The sequence below is a fragment of the Centrocercus urophasianus genome, unplaced genomic scaffold (assembly GCF_019232065.1).
Source record: "Centrocercus urophasianus isolate 14NV4802_14NV808 unplaced genomic scaffold, USGS_Curo_1.0 seq_20, whole genome shotgun sequence".
Taxonomy (NCBI): Eukaryota; Metazoa; Chordata; class Aves; order Galliformes; family Phasianidae; genus Centrocercus; species Centrocercus urophasianus.
The window spans coordinates 3,620,626-3,641,707 of NW_024884756.1; the positions used below are offsets into that span (position 1 = coordinate 3,620,626).

Consider the following 21,082-nt stretch of genomic DNA (forward strand, 5'->3'; position numbering starts at 1 on the left):
GAATGGGCTGGCCCCAACTCTGGAATGAACCCTGGCCTGTGGGTAGTCTGGTTTTACAGCCCAAGGGAGGATGGTGGAGGGAAGGGAGGTTGTGCCTAGTAAGTGGAAATGGATGATGTTCTTCATCAGGTAACGCGACTGGCATGTAAGTCCTTACCTCTAAAGACAACCTGTGTGTGCCTTGGGAGCTGGATCCTGCCTTACGTTCCTCTTTATAAGCACGCAGCCAAAGCATGGTCTGGCCAGTTGTTTGCACTGGCAAAAACTGAAGTCCTTTTCCGTTCCCAAAAACCTGAAACCAGCGTTCTGTGTAAACCACTCAGTGCTGCGGTCATGGCAGAGGTTGTAATTTGCCTGTATGCAGGGACAAAACTGTGGCTTTCCTTACGCTTTGGAACTGAAGCTTTGTGAGAAGCTGTGCCATATGGCTTTGGCTGTTTTGTGCTCATAAAGGGACACAGTTTCCTGCAGGCATTGTTCCTCTGCTCTGGAGGAGCAGTTGCTCTGCCACATCACAATAGTTCAGCCAAACACGTCTAGGGATGGGGAGAATATCCTCTCCTGTGGGTAAGGACAGAGGTTGACAGTTGGGTGTCCCAGCTCTCATCCTCATTGAAAGCATCCATTTTCTCTCATGCTTACGGCCACTCCCTGCCTTGTTAAGAGTTACAGATGTTCCATTTCTCCTTTGCACTTGCATAAAGGACAAGTGACGGTCTGCTCCTTGGCCCCTCCATAGCAGAACTGCTTGTTCGATGCCACAGAACACAATGTTTCTCTGAAAGGCTGGTAATTTAGGTGAAACATTTGTGCAATCTGCACAGCCATCACGAGAAAGGCCTTTCTATTTATTTGTCATCACTGACAGAAAAGAAACGTTCGATATGAGAATTAATTGTTGTTGCACTCTGTACTTTAGTGAGCTGGCTAGCCCTGATCCCTTCCTCACATGCCACATGCTTGTGTCCAAAAAATAGCATGTGTCAGCATAGGTTTGATTTATTTTCCTCCTTCTCCATCTTCTTTTGGTCTGAATTTCGTGTTCCACACCAAATGCCCCAGGTTGCAGCATCTTTATCAGAGTTTTTTGTTGCTGCTGGAGGTAACGAGTCACATGATATTGCCACTGGATATGCCAGGGGCTGTGCTTGGGGACGCTGAGGAAAGGGGAGAGGAAGAAGATGAGGTCAATAATCCAATTTGTCTGAGCTAATGAAAAGGAACGCTGATGATTTCTCACCTCTTCAGACTTTCTGCTAGCGGGCCTGAATTAAAAGGTCCTCAGCCCTCATTTTGTGCGAAGCAGAAACTATTTACTGCTACAGCCATGCAGTGGCCATGCTCAGTGAGCTCCACACCTCTCACTTGTGCTGTGAATAGTGATTTTTCCCCACAGTAACACCCAGTGCTTTTCCAGTCCGCTGTTGGGTTTGGAAGCACTACGTGTTTCTAAGACAGGATTGGAATAGTCTTCATTGCATTAAGATTTGGGAGGGTTAGACACCCAGAGGGTAAAGGGTTTGTGCTGATACAGCCAGACCTCAAGCTGCAGCCTCGGGGAGCAATGCAGCAGCACAGAGCTCATGCCACCCTTCAGCTGGGACCGCTGCTGTGTTGTTTTCAGCCTTTTTGGAGTGCTAACCACAGAAGGGTTTCAGATCTTTCCCCGCTCTCCATGTGCATTGCAGTACCATCGAGTCAGTAAAGTGAGATAAGGTAAGCACCAGTGAGGAAAACCTTCAGTTCTGCTGTCACAAGCGTGGCCTTGTAACTGAGCATCTGCAGCTTTGGAACTATGAATTTATTATTTTGGGAGGGGCAGAGTTCAGGTTTTTGGGGCACTACTACTGGATGAGGAAATCCTATTCATGCTGCTCCGTATAAAAGACTTCTCTGCCTAAAGCAGCTAACTAGGAACAAATCTAAACAAATGGTCATATTAACACACAACAATTAACTCCCTTGAACTGCCTAATTCTTCTAGTACAAGAGTTTAATTGGCTTTAATTTGTTATTTGTAGCCTACTGCAGGCTACCTCTTGGAATAAGAATCATCTGGCAACGAATCAAAAGCCATAGGGCCAAATTTCAGAGAGTGGTATTTTCTACTTAAGTTCCTAAATGAATCATCTGACTTCTCTGAAAGTGTCATTTTGTACTTAAGCGTAAGGAAGAAGCCCGTAGATGTTTGAAATTATTGAAATGGCTTTCTGCATAAGGATATGTCTGACTTGCAGTACTTGCTAAACGCATTTGGTTTTGGCCTGTTCACAGAAAGAGTTTTTCACTTTTCAGAATATGGTCATAAATTTGTGTATAGAGGACACTTGGAAATCACCCAGAATTTCCCAGAAGTTTTTCCATAGAGATTTGCCACTAGTGTTTTAACTTGGAAGAGGGTTTTTCTCAACAACAACAACAACAACACAAAAACCAACACAAAAACAAAGCACAGTAAAATCATGGATGGCAAGTGAGGTGCAGCTTGTTGAGCGATGAGTAGAACAGTAAGTATATAAACATGGTAGTCCCCAGAATAACAGACGTGGGAATGGAGCCAAGTCTGGTGCTCTGTATTTCATTGGGATGAAGGCATGTTGCATCTCATTGCCTGCCAGTGTGTTAGCAGCGCTGCTAAGATTTCATCTGGGACGGAGCAGGATCAGAGCGGTTGTAGAAGTGTTTCTTCTCACCCGAGTGTTAACAAAAAGCCTACTGTCGAAGGGTGCAAATCAGTACTGTCAGTATGAAGAATGACTTTCTCGCTGGCAGCAGGAGCGTAGTGATTTGACAGTAAGTAGTTAAAGTAATAATAATCCTGTTTTAGAAGAACCAAAGTTATCCTTTGTGTATCAAAAATATGTGCCAAATAGGAATGGCTGAGGTCTTTGATATATATTTAACCAGAACAGATGCTAAATGTAGTCCCATTGGACCTGGATTTTATGTTTATAAAGACTCTTTCCTGGCTTTCTCTAGCATTCTGAAGAGGCTTTAAAACCTGTGCTTTTTTAAAGAAAAAAAAAAGGAATTAAAGCACTCAGAGGAAGGGACTTGAATGTTGCTCTGAAAGTAAGCAGGCCTTGCTTTTACTAAGAACGTGTGTTAGTTTATGAGCTGCTCCTTCTGCTTTTAAAGGGACAGAAGCTTTCAGACCAGGCTTATGAAGTGTGTTTGGTCAGGAGGTCTGTGGGCACAGGGCATTAAAACCAGCACTGGATCTAGGAAAACGATCTAGGGAAATGGGGGGTAGGGGGTCACCTTTCCCAAACTTTACATTTAAAGGTTTTAAGCTGTAGAAAACACAGCGGAAAGCAATTGATTCCAAGTGGAAGAAGTTGGATTTTGCTGTCTTAGGAGAGATACTTATTTATTCACGTTTATTTTGACAGCCACTTGTGATAGTCTCATTAAAAGTGTTAGAACAGCTTTGGCCACGCTCCGTCCCTGCTTACATTTCTGTTTTGATACAGAAAATGTCACTGATGTATTTTGCAGGGGTACAGAATTCAGAGAAGGCCAACTCATAGCGAAACTCCTGCGCAGCACTTCCGTGCTGAGGCGGTAAAGGAGAATTGTTGTACAGGGAAGCGTCCGATTAAGTAGAAAATGGAGTCGGTTTGCTCTTTGAAATAACAGTTGGCATATATGTGGCAAAGTATTCCTGCTGTTTATAGCAGTTAATCAGCTATTTTGGCTGGTTTCGGGCTGTGTCAGCTATAAAGCACTCATAGCTTTTGCTCTGAAGTCTCCAGTGAGGTGCTGTATATTAAAGATACTCGTGAAAGGACCACATCGTGTTGACAAACCCAACTCTGTTGGTCCACGTGGCTTTCCAGCTCGGTATTTGTTTACACAACAGCAAGTTCTGTTGTGTGCTTTAGACACTAGTGTAACTAAAGAGAAGTCATATTTCAGTGTTCTTTTTCATGGAGAAGAGATAGCTATAACGGATGCGTTTTAACCAACGAACTCTGGTGCGTCTGCAGTGTTTTACTGTAGTTTAGAGGTAAATACTTGGAATTACACTTGTTAATCAATAGTTTATGTAGGTATAAAATGATCTAAGAAACAAAACCTCGGGCTTTGGGTGTTTTTGTTTTGTTGGGGCTGGGGGGTTGTGGTTTTTTTTCTTAATTATCAGTGCTGTTCCCTGACACCAAGCTGCTCTTCTTAAGCCTTAGAAAGGTAATACTTGGCAGCTCTGGCTCACCTTGCCCTGTCCACTCCTGAAGTAGCTTTAGATAATTAAATTCTCCATGCTGCAGAACAGGGCTCTGACTTAAGGTCTTAAATCTGGAGCTGAAGAGAAACATCTTTTTTGTTTGGTTTGCTGTTTTCTCCCTCTCTCCACCGAGTCTTTTTTTAGTTGCTAAGGTTGGAAGGCTTTTTTGCCCTGCTTTGGCTTTAAAAGAGAGAAAAGATGTAATATTTAGCAGTAGATAAGAAGTATTTGCAGTCGCACAGTTTCCAGTATTAAAAAGCTAAAAGCTCATGTAGTCACACATTTCAGTACCTGTCCTTTTTATGAATTCCTATTTTAATAAATCAGCACAAGTTAATAGAATCAGAAGGCAAATGCATAGCTTTAAATGGTGAAACACACACCCTGCTTATAATTGTCCATTGCCTCCCATCTAATCTATTGCACTGGTCTCTGGTTTCTATGTGTCTGTGCTGCGCTCACCTCAAAAGACATGAGAATATTTTAAACACAGGAACTGCCATGTAGAGAGGGAATGTATTTAGGTAAAGACTCCTCACGAGTGAAGTAGAGCAGCCCAAGCCAGTGTCAGACAGGTTATCCCGTGTATCGTGCAGCAGCTGTGGGCTCACGGGGCTGCAGAATGGGAGCTGCACTCATTCTCAAGTGCACTGGCTGTGCAAACCAGCATGGTGTAGAGACCAGATTTTTACTGTCTGATGCTGGAATTGTAAATCTGCCTAGATCTGGTGTGATAATTCTTTGCAAAGGATACACTTCAATTACTATTAGCTGAATCTTAGAATACAGCATAGTTATTATTAGTGGATGGTTAATTGTTCATAAATGAAATTAATCATAGCTCCAAAGAACTACTTTTCATAGAAGCATAAGGGAAGTGAATAAGGATGTCAGGGATGTTACTTCGTTGTTAGTAGTACTTCAGCATTACTGTTGTTGTCCAAAACCTACTAGCAGAAGACAGCGGGAGAAATAACAGGGAGAGCAGTCTTCTCAAGGCACTGAAGTGATAAAGAAAAGGTTGGTTTGCTACTGTCTTAAGTGGGCATCAAACTACAGAGTTTATAGAAAAACAGAAAAATCTTATTACTTGGTTTCTACTTTTTTGGGGCAGCTTTCTATTGCATGTTTGTGCCTCAGATTAATTGTACTAGATTTAAAAGCTGCTACTCAATAGCATGAACATGACTAAAATTAATTGTCATTCCAAAAGCCTGCAGTTTAATCAAGAAGCAGGAAATACATGATTGGACAAAACTATAAGAAACAGATCAAAGTAGTTACTCAGAATTAAATCTAGTAGGAAAAGATGAATTCCTTCTGGATTAAAGTAGTCTGTTGAAAGTAAAATGTGCTCTTGTAGCAGATTCTGTACGTGGCAAGAAAGGAACAGGCTATTGGTGACTTTGTGAAGCATGTTCTCATGTCTTTGCCACTGAGCTGAAGTACAGTGATTACTTGAATTCCTGACTGAAAGCTTTGAATGTATCCTCAGCTGCCTGTTTACTGGGGAATAGTACCTGCTCACATGTGGCCTTCAAGAATATCAAAGAAAAGTTGGGTAAAACACACAAACTGCACAGCTAAAAAACCAGCGGGAATAAAAGAACAGACCTGAAACTTGGTGAGAATCCTGCTGCTTTCTTTAATGTTGTCATCCCGAAACTGAAGCTGTTATTCCTGAATACTGAGAAATGTGTCAGAGGAGGGAGTTTGGCCTGTTTTCTCAGACACTGAAAGCAAAACAGAAAAAAAAAACCACACGCACACACACACACACACACACACACACACACACACATATATATATATATATATATATATACACATACACATATAAGATATGTTGACTTTATTCTTGTTACATATCTCTGTTAGGACATCTTGAAATGATATAAAAGAAGATAATGGCTAACCAGATCCTTCAAATGTATTGTGGGTGTTTAATGGAGAAGCCACAAACTCTCTATCGGTTGCAGTGAGCTTGCATTGGGTGTATTCGGAAGAAGAGCTTCATGGCTTGGTTTTTCTGTATTATTAGTCCACAATGTTTTTGGCAAGATGGCAGCAAGCTTAATATCTTCTTCAGTGCATCTGCAGTGGTTTCAGATGTATCTTCAGCACTCAAAATGAAGTTGCAGAGACGTGGTACATATGTGGCACACCTACCTTCTGCTGCCCTCCTTAGAGGACCATGGCATGGGCAGTGATTTAAACCACCAAAGCTTGAACTGCTAGAGGACACCTAGGAGAGCTCTCTCCCTCCCTCTCTCCATTTGAATCAGGAGACAGATGTTGGTGTTTACACCAGACACGTAAACTATTACGATAAAAACATTTATGTATAGCTGGGGAGCAACCATTTTAAAGCAATTGAAAAAAGAAGTTGGGGAGATGCAGAAGATCACTGAGTATGTTTCTTTTTCACAAGAACTGTGCCTCATGCCAATGAATTCAAACTCTGGAGTCCCATCAGGATCTGACCGAGGCTGCATGATAAGGGCTATGCTAAAAAGAAGGAAAGAAAGTGCTTACATCTGAAATCTGATGTTCCAGGCCTTGTAGAGCTGGGCAGCCACAAAATAGTGAAGTCCATTCATCATTTCAAGTCTAGCTGTAATAAAATGCTTGGATGAATGGCAAGCGCCGAGTGTATTTTTGTGCCCTACTGCCTCAGTCTGCCCAGCGGGATGTAAGTAGGTGCTTATAGCTGACTGTGTGCCCAGAAACACCAGGACAGAACCGAGTGTCCTCAACAAATGTTCATCTAGATTATGGTCTTAATAATGCTTCAGAAAACCTATGTCAGTTTGTCAGATTTCTTTTCCTCGTTAAGTATAAAAAGATAAAAAACAGAAGTATATTGATTTATACAGTCCCACTACCAAGGGCGAGTATCAATGATTAGCATCAACATAATTTGTGTGTGTGTATGTGAATGTTTGTGGGGTGGATTGAGTAAGGAGTAGAGTTTCTGTTAAAATTATTTATTGCATCAGACAAATCTCTTCCGTTAGTTTTACACAAACTTGCCTATTTCTCAATTTAACATTGTGAGACTTTCTTAGTCTTTGCTGCTTCACAGAGGTTGTGGAGCTGATTGTCACTTGCATTGATTAACTTTGTACCACTGCAGCAATGGAAAGCAGCCTTTTAAAGGGGACTTTAATTAAGCTGTAATGTAAGCAAAAGGTGTAGTTTAAAACAAAGATTGTAATATTTGTCCAAGTCCAGTCCTTGTGTTCAACTTCAAATAGTTATGTGGATTGGATCAATACTAAAAATATGTGCAAAACTGTAGAGATCAATACCGCAGACTCCAGTTATGGATATAAATTTTGAGCAGAGCTCATCATTTACTGAAGACGAAACCTCTGAGATTGGGAACTCCATGAAAATCGGGCAGCGATGATAAGCTCAAGCCGATGCTGCATGAAGGGAAGAGCCCCGTTTAGGGGCTTCACCTACAGAGCAGAAGAAATAGTCAGTGCGAGCAGACCTATGTGAGATGATAGCACCACAAAGAGTGGGACAGAGGGCACCTTCTGGTGTTTCTTGACTGCACTCTCCCTTCCATTTTCCCTTTCAGGTGAACGTCCCTTCCACTGCAATCAATGTGGAGCTTCTTTTACCCAGAAGGGGAACCTGCTGAGGCACATCAAGTTGCACTCTGGGGAGAAACCGTTCAAATGTCCCTTCTGCAGCTACGCCTGCCGACGGAGGGACGCCCTCACCGGACACCTCAGGACCCACTCCGGTGAGCCCGCCTCGGCTTCTTTTCCCTCTTGTTGGTTCCTTTCTCACCGCTGCTAAAGTGAAGCGGGTTGTGAAAATAACTGTGTTTCTGGTGGCTCCGGGGCTGCACCATCCTCTTCAGATAGCGCAGCTCTGAGCTTTGGAAAAGCCTTGATGCGAATCAGACAAGTTGTGGTTCAGCCACACCTCTTCTTTTGTGTAACTGAGCTTCTCTGCTGATGCTATCACATTTCCCTTTGAATGTCTCCTTGGGTGTATCCAGACTTTGCTGGCAGGTTGTTCTGACACTGTAGACCCCAAAGTGGCTGTGGGATTCCACAGATCAGAAAAATAAATTTGTGCTTTCCGAAGCCTGCTTTGCAGTTCATACCAATTTCTTCATCTGTTAAATGCCATGTGCTGGTGGAGCTTATACTTGCTGATCTTTCAAGATCCTTCTGATTGCATTTTTTGTTCAATTATTTCCCCTGTAAAGTTCTAATTCATAAAGGTGTGGGGGAGATTGGGCTTCCTCTGCCTGCTTGATGCAGTTTTTTTGATAGATTTAAAAGGAATAACAGTCATGTAACTATGTGTTAGTAGTCATGTTGATAGCCCTGATGATCAGGATTGGAGGTGTTTCTAATCTCTGTATGCTACACCAAAGGGCTGTGTTCTGCCCGCTTCACTCGGTTGTGTAGATCTCCTGAGTAAGATCTTAACTTGCTGTGATTTTTATCTACTGGGACGTTCAACTTCTATGTCCAGACCATTTATAGGAAACTGTGTTTTTCACTGTTGAATGAGCAGAGATAATTGGACTGGTTAGAAGTGACAGGATTACAGATGAACTTTTTTGAGGTGTTAGCAAACGTGTGACTACTGAAACATGGTGGTAGAAGTGAGGCTGCAGACAGAAACTCTGCGTGTGAAAATGTCATCACGGAGCTTTCTGACTATTTATACACATTTATTCTAAGAGTCAGCCTCACCTCAGTGGAATTTTCTGTTTTATGAGCATTAGGGTACTGAGTTTCCATTATATTTCCAAGAATCATAAAGGATAAGCTAGTAAATTTCTCCAGGTACACAGGAGGTTGCACTGTTGCAAACATACTTCAGACAGAAAGCACGAGCATGAGTGCAAGCATGGGGCTAGGCTGAAAGAGTATTGCCTGAAAGAGAGGTGTCAGCTGGGAGGATTTGGTTTGGAAGTCAGAAGGGAAAGATATCTGTGGAACAGTGTGCCTTGTGATTTTCACACATCTGACCATAACGCTAGTTTCAACTGGAAGTTTAGTAAAAAAGAGAACACAATGAAGATATCCACAATTGAATTAAGAAAGGAATCATGACGTGGAAGAACTCACATGGCAGAACATGAATATTGAGGTTGAAGATGGTTTTCACAGTGTGAATACAGATTGTTATTACCTAGATACAGCTACTGATAGCAGTTATTCATTCTTCCTGTGTAAAGAGGACATGGCTGATCTTTCTGCTTTTTGCATCAAGATGAAACACAATTTAAGTATGGGTCTTTCAGAAGGCGTTTAAGCAGCTGATGCATACAGGTCCCACCAGAGCTCCTTCCCTAACTGACATAGCTGTGTTCAGCTGAAATCATGTTGCAGCTTTAAGGGAGTGTGATCACTGTAAGCAGTCAGCTACAATTGTTTTGAGTAGAGGCTCAAGAGAAACAGCCAAGCGCTCTCACGTTGCTCTCCAAGACAATTTCTAGAATAGCACTCACAGATGAAGAGTTAAAAACCTGCAATATTGCCCCCAAACGTACACCCAACCTATTTGGGCATGGAAATTAATGTGTCTTTCTGTCCCAGACATGTAGCTGGGTTGGCTTAATGCCTGCAATTGTGAACCTTGTTCATGGAGAAGATGGATAGACATTCCCAAGGGATTTAAACTGTTTCCTATCGGTGTTCTATGCAAGTGCTTTTGTGATTTAACAAATTGCACATCAGAACCTTGTAGGTAGGCCTTGAAGACTAGAGCAAAACTGTGTGAACTTCATCAAGTTTGTACATTTTGTTATTTCTGACCAGAAAAAAAAACAGTCTATCATGTAGTTGAATTATAGACAGAAAAGATTGAAAACAATTTTGCAATACGAGACTTCAATCCAGTTTTAATCTGGTGCATTTATGCCTGAATTGAGGTGAATCTGAATGTGTTTTGGTAGTTATAAAAGGAAAGCTCTTTAGTTCAGCTCCTTAGTTAATGTAGTTTCAAATTGTATCTCCGAAGCATGGCAAGTAGTGTTATTTGGCACTACCTGAGAATCTGGCACATGATTTCACAAGTGCAAGACAAATTTCATTTTTTTATGTTAGGTATCCATTTCCTCTTTAAACAGGAGTGCTATTAATTAAGAAGAAAAAAAAAAGAAAAAGCCACCACTTTTCTTCTCAAGAATGTTTTAAGCTGCTCACTCTAAGTGGAAGGCAATATATGCAAGAAGGAAAGGAACTGAAGACATTTTTTATTTTTTTTTCTCTGAGCTACCTTGATCTGTGATTTTGAAAGCACTTTGTGTCACTTAATCAGTTCCACCTCCTCATCACTGCTGCCAGTTAGTCCATTTTTCCTGTTCCTAGTGCAGGGTTTTCATACAGTAGGACAGGAAAGGTGAAAAAGTAAGGAATTGTTAACATAAATTAGCAGAAGCACCTCAGAGAGGTTTGAAATGAAACTACCATTAGCTTAAAAAAAAAAGATTGTTTTGGTGGTTGTTTTCTGTTTTGTTTTTGCCTTTGTTGGATTATTTGGTTTGTGCTGTTTAATATTATTTCCTTTTCTTTTTAAGTCTTTCTGAGTATCATGATCTTGTACAGAATTGTATCTTATTACGTGTTTCTAGGATGACTGGTTAGCAGAGTATTACTTCACGTCTGTAGTACTTACTGCTGTTAACCCTAAATAATTAAGGACTTATCTTGCAGTTATTTACCTGTTACTGACATATGCAGTTCTGATGAACTTTGTGTCTATATTTTCCTCCCACACACAGCTTCTTTGGTTTCAGCAACATAATGATGCCTTCAGGACAGCAGTAGGATAATGCCTGGGGAGAGATTCCTGCAGAGAATTGCACTAAGAGCTGGCTTGAGCCTGACAGTTCTTACAGGAGTTTCAGATACTGTTTCTAGGATTGGCTCTGAGGTTCCACAACAGAGGTGGTTCTGGAGAGATGCCCACGCTGGTTTTCAGGACATGAATCTAAGGGCAGGCTGTAGGGAGCTGGAGCAAAAGCTGGCAGCCCCTTCCTGCAGAGTGTGTGACCAGCTAGCTGGCGTTGGCTTTATCTTGCCTAACGTTTGCTGTTCTAAAGAGGAAGACATCCAGAGAAAGCCTGATGGAAGTCAAAAAGCACCTGCTGTGTTACCCTGAGACATGCTCATATCCTCTGTCATCCCTAGAACTGCACAACTAAATGAAGACACATACAAGATAGGTGAGACAAATGCTTCTGTAGGCAACTAATAAGCAAAGTGAAACTTTTAAGGAAAACAATTGTTCTGACAGATAGATGTGATGTTCAGTGCACCTAGGTGTGGGTCTCACTACTTCAAAAGATGCGGTATACAGCCTGATGCTCCTTCATACTGAAAAGCCAGGCTTTGCTGAGAGGGTGTGTAAAATTATCAGTTATGTTTTGAGGTGAATTCCTTGTGTCTAAAAGAGCCAAGTCAACCTTCTCCACGTGACACTACTTTAAACAGAGACACTTGGGTATTATGAAAAAAGCCAAGGCTGCACTGATGAGCAATCTAGAAAAGCCTATAGAAAACAGTGGTGTGTTAGTTTTCAGAGCAGGGCTTGGGTAGGACGTAGTAGATGAGGGACAGGATCACTTGCTAAGGAGGAAACAAAAAGCAGGGTTAGGTTCTCATTAAGCGGGATTCCCTGTGGGACACCTGTTACATGATTTATGTAATTAAAAGACTGCTGGTCATGCATGCACACAGACAGGCCAGATGAAGCCTTCTCAGGCATCTGTAATTCTAGAACTTCACTATTTTCCTGTCTTTGTCTTGGCAACCTCAATCACATTCCCTTACTGTGGGAGTATGTATGTGCTATTCATATATGACAGCAGTTCTACTGTTTATTTCTTCCTAAAAACTGGGTAGTCACATCATTATTTTTTCCTGTCACAAAAGCTTTTCCTCACAATGCATTTTAAACTTTGCTTCCAAGCCACCTCTTTACTTTCTAGAAAATTATTTTTTCCTTTTTCTGCTTTTTACAAGTATTTGTTTCTTCTTCCCTCTCTTCTTTCTGTATTGCTGCTGCGCTTTGTTACTACCCAGCTCTTTAATAGCACTGAACTAATGGTATCACATTATTTGCAAAAGAAAAGCAGTGAAGCATTTGTTTTGAAAAGAAAGGCTTAGGCAAAAACTCCCAAAAGCACATCTCAGCAAAGTATGTACAGTGCACAGCACGTCTCATTAGAAAGGTAAATTCCCCTTGTACGTGGAAAGGAAATTTAGTAATTCTTTCTACATTTTTGGCTTTGCAACTCTACTTTTCTTTTCCATAAGGGCTTTTTTCTTGGTTCCTTGTGTTACTGTGCAAAGCATCCTACCAGCCCCAAAAGGTGTCCTACTAGCCTGCAATTGCATGGTTCTTGTCAGCAGACCCTTTTCTTAGGAAAATGGAGCAGTGATGTTTGTGCATGCGACTGACTGCCGAGAGGCAGAAGGGACCCAATTCTTAATTCTGACAAAACACCTGTCCCAATGCATGTCTGGGAGAGTCATCTCAGTCATCTCACCTGTGAGTGCCTCGGTCCAGCTGAAAAATTGGATGAACTGGCACACAGCTGAAAAACGCGACGCTGTGCGTGAAGCACTGCCTGTCAAAAGCCAGGGAGAATTATTGGGAGAGTGGCAAAGATGATGATTAAGAATAATAACGAGTCTATGTTGTAAATTGCTTTTTTCATCTCGGAGAGACTTGTACCACTTTTAACAACTCCGCTCTCAAAGGACTTGGCTGAAGCCGATGTCTACTCTGTAACCATGCTTTTAATGATGAGAACATCGTAATTAGAAGAGTCTTGGGACCTGAAGGTCTCATTACACGCAGAGCTGGACTGACTCAAGTATATCATGAATGAGGGGAGAAGAATTTAATGTGAGCAAGTAGGACACTACCTGAAAAATGAGGAAAGTATGTGAAGGGGAGGAGACAAGATTTTGCACACAAGTTCTGCAAGTAGGTTAGCAAATGGCATCTTTCCTCAGCTGTGATGAGCCAGTGGGCATTTTAAAGCTCTCTTTCATCTGGCAGAGCAGCTCTTTGTCTCAGTTTTTCTTACACTGATTTGGTTGAACTCAGTGGAATTAATCACTTCCCCAAATCATTTGATTTTTCGTATCAGATCCCAGCTTCTAATCTGCTGTTAGTATGTGCACAATACCAAAGCAGCTCTGCTTTCTCATCAGTGCCTCCAGTACCTTCCAGGCTTTCACTCTGTGTTGTAGTCTCTAAAATCTCAAGTATTCTGCTTTCCATGTAGTTTGTATGTGCAACATTGGAAGTTAAGCAGATCAAAATGTGTACAAGGGTAGGAGTTGGCTATGTAAGGCCTCGTATCTCCAAGGCATTCTTCTTTGAAGCTTAATCTATGCAGAGTCAACTTGTATCCCATGCTTCACTAAATCTGAACCTAAGTCCTGAAGTGCTGGGTCACTTTCACCTTCAGAGCCCTACTGTGTCAACTGTAAGCTACACAAAACGATCATCTTTTTCATGCTCAGAATTATCTTGGTATAGAAAAAGCTTAGTGTGACCGAGCTTCTGCAGAGCACTTGATCAGTGAGAAACCCTCTTTGATTTAAAGATGCTGTAAGATTATGATCTTTCCAGAAAAAGGATCCTTGGACTTTGCATTCAGGGGGAACTTGTGAAAAGGCGAGTTTCCACCCAAAGCAAGAAGTATTTGCTTTTTTGCTTGTTGGACCTTTAAACGTCTTGAAGATTCTCTCTTATCTGCAGCAGCTATGAATCAGTCTTTGACTGTTCAACCCAAGAGATCTGTTTCTTATAGATATGATAGAGAAATAGCAGAAGTGGTCCTGGCAAGCATGGGTAAATTGGTACCAGCCTCGTGAATGTCTCTGAGCAATGGGTATCAGCTTTTCTCTGTCTTTTTTTTTTTTTTTTCCTTCCTCATGAGGATGTGCAATTGAGATGATGGGAACAGACATTGTCCCTGCTTCTTCAGTGTGTAAGCAGGAGTGCCCTGTTCCTTTTAGTGCTTTGTGCCCACTTTGTAAGTTGACTGATTAGAGAAAGGCTCGCCCCATCTGCTAGCAATGAGAGACACCAGTACTGAGGAATACTGGGGTTCTGTATGTCAGTTCTCAGCAAGATTACTGGGTGCCAAGAGTTACCGTGGTGTCTGAGACACGTCTTGTGCCTCCTGCTATAACCTGATGGAGCACAGCCTTGTTAGGTCTCTGCCTGCAGCAGGACTGCCAGCCAGGCCTCTCTTATCAGCAGAGGGAAGTGGAAGAGAAGATCTGGAGAGAGTGGTTGCAGCGTCTCCTCCTCCTTTCCCTAGTTTCCTTCTCTTAGTGAGCCAGGGTAGCAGACTAACATGTTTGGTGTCAGGTTGGGTCTCTGAATCCATGGCAAGGATGAACTTTGTGTTAAGGTAGGGTGGTCCTGCATCCCAAAATGGGGAAGGAAGTAGAATGTTTGTGCTCCCAATGCTGCAAATTCACCATAAAGAAAAGTTCCCTAGGGCACAATTCAGTTCTGCACTGCAATAAATTGCTCACAAGGAGAGGACAGGGTGTCCTTTGCCTTTTTCTTTGGACTTCCTGGATCTTCTCTCCCTGCATCCAGCTCAGACAGCACTGTGGTACTTGGGGGTGTCAAAGTCCTTGTTTAGACAGCTTTAGTATGGTGTAAGATTCACCTGGAATCATCTCTCATTAATATTGACTTGTCCTTCCTACTTTGTGTGTAGTGCCAGCAGTGAGATGTGCGTGTCTGGTTCAGGGCTGCTGAAGTCCAGATTTGTGCCCGTTTTCTGTCTGCTCTCCATGTTAGCTGCTCACGTCCTTCTCCTGAGACAGGCCAGCCTGATTAAGAGCTCTTCTGTGCTCTGGAGAGAAAATGGACACTTTTCCACTGTGAGTTTATACCGGTCATCTTGCTCTGCAGAAGCAAATGTGATGGTGACTTTTTCTTTCCTCCAGGCTTTTATTGTGCTACAGTGCTGCATGTGGGCTTTAGCTAGCATCAAAAAAGCAGATGAATATGATAGCAGCAGTCTTAAGCAGCATGCCTAACCTGTTCTTTAAACATCCTGAAAAGCTGTTTCTGTTGCTTCCCTAGGGAGATGATTCCACTTCCCATCTGCTTCTTACAACTGACTCTCATCCTGATACTTAACCTAAACTACGATTTCTTTTGCTGCAGATCATTGCTTTTCCTAGCACCATCTTCTGTGACTGAATAATTCCCGTACTCAGTTTACACTGTGACAACATTTATAGTCTGCAGTCATCTGTCCGGTGTTGATTCTGCTCTAGACTGTTTTTATCTTCCCATCTTTTTTGATCGCTGATTTTGAATTTTGCCTGCTCTCTTGCGAGGGATCTAGATTGTGAAATCATTGTACTCTTTGGAAACAACATAGTAGAGATGCAGACCCCTTAGCCTGATCTCTGCCTCAGTTGCCTGTCAGTGACATAAAACTAAGACCTCTTATCAACCTTGTCGTGACGGAGAGCGCAGGATGCACGTATGATTGCAAGGTGCAGGCATATTGCTGCAACGAAGGGCACGTCAGTACCTAGCGGAGTATTCCACTGCTGATGGTGACCCTGCTGCATAGCATTGTGTATTATCTCCCCAGTTTTACGTATCCTTTGTTCAGTGGTGAAATGAGATAATTACAAAGTGGAAGGAATAATAACTTTACATCGTTACCATAACCACTGAGGTATTATATCCTGATACCTGCGTGATTATCTTAGACACAATAGTGAGGTGATTATTAATAATACTAAAGGACTTACTACTTAGCCTGCAATTTTTGCATCTTGTTTCCTTTGTGAACCCTATCTGTTTCATCAGCCCAAAGCCTGTGTGAAGTGGGTATGTGTTGTTGCCTTGCTTTTCAGTGAATGGAGAATGAAATAGGAAAAAGCCCTAGGAGACCCAATTTGCAAACTCAGGTACCTAACCACCAGGGTAGCTTAATTTAAGTTACTTGTCTTTATGCACCAGAGATACGATGGACAACTTGTCAGGTGAGAGTCTAATAGCTTAGATGTTTAAGGGTATATAGTTCATTTGTTCCTTTAAAGTCAACCTACAGAGGCCTCCTTTGGCCTTATTTTCCTTACGGGCAGGGTTTATTACACAAATCCAATGTTTGGATGCTCAGATTGGCACGTGGATGTACAAATTAGGAATCAAGGGGCAGCTGCAAACACAGGCATTACACAGCCAGCCTTCAGTTTTTGGATGTCTCAGGGCAGAACTGTTAGCTTGAGCTATGCAGTGCAGTGAATCAGGAGGCCTCCTGTTCCACGGGCAGCCTTGTGAGGTAGCTGCAGTTGTGTTTACAGAGCAGAGATCCGAGATGTGACAGCTCTCTTGTGCACTTGAGATGGAAATGCAGTTCTGACTCTACAGAGCCACATCTCAGCAAAACCAAGATCAATTCTTGTACGTACTTGGTTGGAGCAGCAAAATACCACAGTAGCCCTAAGGAGGAAAAAATTGTTTGTTTGTTTGTTTGTTTTTAACTTTCCCTTGAGAAAACTGTTTTCGAGGGCAAAAAGCTTTTGCATATTGCCTGTGAGGAAAGGAAGTACAGCATTTGGAACTGGCCTTTGTCTGTTGTTGGAGGAGCCCGTGATGCCTTTCAGTTGAAGAAAGTTTAAAGTTGGAATCAAACGTGGGTTTGAGGCCATCTTTCATCACTATCTTTGAGCTGCTTTACAGGACTACGTAAAATGGAGAGCTGCCACTGACTTTTTTGGTAACATATGAGTGCTTGAAGGGGTAAGAGAGGTACTTTTGCTGTCTGGAAAGAAAGCCGAGGAGCGGTGGTGGGCTCGGGGTGGGCAGGTAAACTGGTTAACACCACGCCGTAGCAGAGCTGGAGAAAACCACAGCTGGTCTATTCTGAGCTCTCAGCAACCTGTAATTATGAATTGGCTTACAGCTAGATATTGATGGATATCACTCCAGCAGGAAAATAAGAATGTTGAGATTTTTTTTATAGTGAACTGGTACTGAACTCTGCGTGACTCTCCTCCTATTTATAACTCTGTATGAAGTTCAAGGAAACCTGTCCTGGAGGTTTCCCATGAGAGGGAACTGTGTTTTTACCTGACTAAAGCTCTCTGGATATTTTCCCATTTTTTATTTGATCTAAGCGTGAACTTTCTCCACCCTTTGCCCCTCCTTCCTTTCTGGAGTAGTTAGAGAGGCCAATTACAAGGAGGATTACACAAGAGATGCCAGTTGCACACAAGTTTTGCATAACTGTGCTGTGTTGATTTCAGACAGGGTGCCCCAAGTTCCCTCTTTGCTTTGCAACAGAGAGATGAGATCTCTATCTTCATTCCTGAAGCTGGAGAAATGCAGCTGAGGCCCTGCCTATTGAAACTTTGACAAAGAGCACCCGGCCAGGGCACTCCCCAGCCACGCAGTTATCTGTGTGCTGCACAGCATTGCCTTTTGGGAAAGCCTGTGCCTTCACCTTGCTCCTTTTGTTCAGTTAAGTATGCAAGAGTGTGTGAGCAGTTGGAGGGGCTGTGTTGGTCAGCAGGAGCTTTGGGGTCAGGCAACCGAGATGCTGCTGTCCTGAGACTCCTTCTGTCTGGAGAGCCAGCTGATCAGGGTGGAGGATGGGGGAGCTGTTCCCCTCTCGCATCCTTCCGTCCCCTCTGGGGGAACTCAGGCCAGCCTGAATGCTCTCATGTGCCCTGGAAAGGCTTAGGGCCAAGCCTGTGGTGAGGATCCTGATGAGGGAATTAAGGCAAGCTCAGTTCCTAGCGCTGACTTTGGGCCCAGCTCACGTTGGCTCTTATCTTCAAAAGCACTGAGGTCTGCTTGATTTCAGTGAGAATTAGGGGCTGCGTATGCCTATTGACACAGGGCCTTAGCCTGCCTGTGTTGCAGCACTTAGTGCTAGAAAATAGCTATTTTCTTGCTCCTACCTCTTCTCAGTTAGGAGTGGAAGCCTGGAAAAGCACAGTCTTTTCCCCCCACAGCCGAGCAGGACCTGGTCTGTTCTGAAATGCACGGGACAGAGCGGCTCTTGCAGACAGGCAGAGCCCTTTAAGGGCTTGGAGCTATTCCTAGTAAATAAATCACACATAAAGGATGCAGTGGTGAGAAACTGATGATGAAATTTTTATATAGAAAAGCGACACGGGCCATAGACTCTCTCTCACTTGGATACCCTTCAGCTGCATGCGCTTTGCTGGTCTCCTTGGAGACAGTGGCTTGTCTAAGAGCAGCTAGCTTTGGCCAGGAAAGGCTGACACTTCTTGCTTTGTGGGCTGGAGCTGTGCTGCTGGGTTTCCAGCAGCCGTAGCAGCAGTTCTGTATGAGATTAGGGAGTGAGTATCTTTCTCTTGCACCTCTCCACGGACACCAGTCAAATCCCCAAAGCAGAAGATAGCTTTGAAAATCTTCGAGGGGAGTCCAGCAACCTCCATTCCTTGGCAATCAGAAACGTTTGTGAAATTCTCCCTCCTCTTTCCTTCTTCCTAAGAGCTGAGTCAGCCGGGCTGGCATGTCTGGAACTCAGTGGCACTTTGAGCAGGCAGGCTGCCAGCTGCATTACACACTGCATCCACAGAAACACGTCACTCCCCCCTCACACTCTGTTTTTTCTTCCCTTTGCAATCTCCACGCTCTCCCTTTTATTTTTCCTTGTTGATCCGTGTAGGTGAGTCAGAGAAACCTGCTCATCCACAACCTGTTCCTTCTTGCCAAGTCCTGGAGCAGCACTCGCAGCTTGTATTTGGTGTCAGGAATAGGTTATGAAAAGTAAAACTGATACAGGCAGTGTGCTGGATGTAGAGCACGTACTGTAAATGAAAATTAAATGCACGGTAAATGTGCCACTTAAAATGTGTTCCTAATAGAGTGATGTCTTTTGTAGGAGGCACATTATTCTGTGATTCATATGTAATATCAGTTTTCTTCCTATAAAACACCAGGATGGAGCAGGGAAATGATTTAAGGCATAAGTAAAAGCACATTTAGGGAGAGACATCTCAACACCAGTGGATTTTAAAACAACAGGAAAGCAGAAGATTTCCAGTGGGAAAATAGGTTGTACACAAAAGTGTTTTTGAACTGTGCTTTTGGTAACAGTTGTAGTACTAATCTGAAGAAACTGCATTAATGTTGGCAGAATTGATAAGATTATAACTCCAGGAATTAACAAAACAGATCATGAATCTGAATACTCCGGGTTATAAATGCTAACAAATGAGGACAGTGAAAGGTGATAAATTGGCCTTTCTGTTCACCTAAAGATGTTTTGTTCTAAGGGAGGGAGGGGAAAAACATGTAAGCTAATCTTTCCCTTTGCTCAGCTGACTCCAGGAGCTGGAAGCTGAAGGAAGTCATGGTACCATAGCTTGCTAAGGGGAGAACTGTGAGTGCTCCTAGCACTGTAGGATCAGATCCATCTCAATATCCGTAGCTGCGTTACCGTAGAGCAGCTTGAAAGGATGGATTGTTGGCATGCTTTGGAACCGAGCAGCTTTGTTCCAACAAAAAATAGATCGTCCAGCAGAAAATGTGCTTTGTTTGACTTTTACATGCTGCAGTAAAATGTCCACAGCAGCTGTATTGTGGAAAAAATGTACCCATTATATTCCTATCACTGGTCTTCTGCAAACGATGAGTTTGGCCCAAGGGCTCACGAGGAGCCAACTTCAAGAGACTGCAAGCACAGATCAGGTTCAGAAGCACAAGATTTCTGCCTTAATCAGCATAAATTCCGGGCTGAATTAGAGCTGGTTGATATGTGGTGACAGACATACGATTGCACCGTTGGTGAAGAGGTGGGAAAGGACCATTTTGTGTCAAGTAACATAGAACTCAGAGAGAGAGAGAGACTTTTTTCTGCCCAAGTTCAAGCCAAAGATGAAAAGACAAGGTAGCTTTACCATCCCCAGCATGTTTTGCTGGGGCATGAACCAATTTTGATTTTTTTTTCCTCTCCTATGTATTGTGAAATAAGACATGTTCTACACACTTCTGCTTTTGCTTCAGACTTCTCATCGAAATCGCCAGTTTGAACAGTGTGGTGAAGGCTTCACTATGATTTTTTTTTTTTCTTTCATCAGGGAATGCAGTTAAATGTACTCAGAGTTTCCTAAACTCTCTGCTTTTACAGGAAACCTTTTAAATATATTTCTGAGTGTTTAGGGAGCTGTGTCTTGTTTTCCAGCTTTTCTCTCTTTCAGCCCAAGTAGATGCTTTGCTTTCCTGTTCTTTTACTTTCTTTTGGTTTAATTTCACACCCATATTTAATTTCCTTTCATTTTGTCTGCCTTTCTTTCAGCCAGGATACACTTTCTGAAACTATCCAGAGCTTGTATTGCACAACTAATCACACTAATAAAAGAAACACCCTAAAATCCCACATCATTGCTCCCTCCCTCCCTTCTCATTATTTCAACTGACCAAACCTAAAAAACTCGAAGGAACTGCAAGTGCTCTGGCAATGTCATTATTTGTTTTCTGCTCTACAAGAAAATCTGGGGAAGATATTGAGACTAACAGGAATTGCTGGATTTTACTACCCGAAAGAGATTAATGTAACCTCAGTGTCAAACACAGATACTTGATATGTACAGGCTTGCACTAGAACAGAGGCTGTCCAGAAGCCTGTGTTCATTTCTCAAAGATCCAGTTGTCCTCTAATAGCCAGTTTTCATGTTAATTTTTGTTTTGCTGAGAATTGTTCTCATCAAGAAATTATCCTGATTATTTCCCCCCCCCCCCCCCCCCCGCTAAATGCCATGGCTGACTTTGAACGTGGAGCGATGAATACCAACAAGTGGCAGCATGATTGCAGAACTTGGGTGGTGGAAGGCA

At 42.6% G+C, this 21,082-nt stretch overlaps 1 protein-coding gene across 15 annotated transcripts in view; it reads left to right on the forward strand.

Moving 5' to 3' along the window:
* IKZF2 (IKAROS family zinc finger 2) overlaps positions 1-21,082 on the forward strand; it is a 103,103-nt gene that overhangs the window by 60,177 nt on the left and 21,844 nt on the right. For 14 of the 15 annotated variants that reach the window (XM_042822067.1, XM_042822072.1, XM_042822066.1 and 11 more), the window contains one exon: positions 7,815-7,982. In XM_042822067.1, the coding sequence (XP_042678001.1) occupies positions 7,815-7,982 (168 nt within the window). Of the gene's footprint in view, positions 1-7,814; positions 7,983-15,113; positions 15,130-21,082 lie in introns of those variants that run through there. The other variant, XM_042822083.1, reaches the window with a different exon arrangement.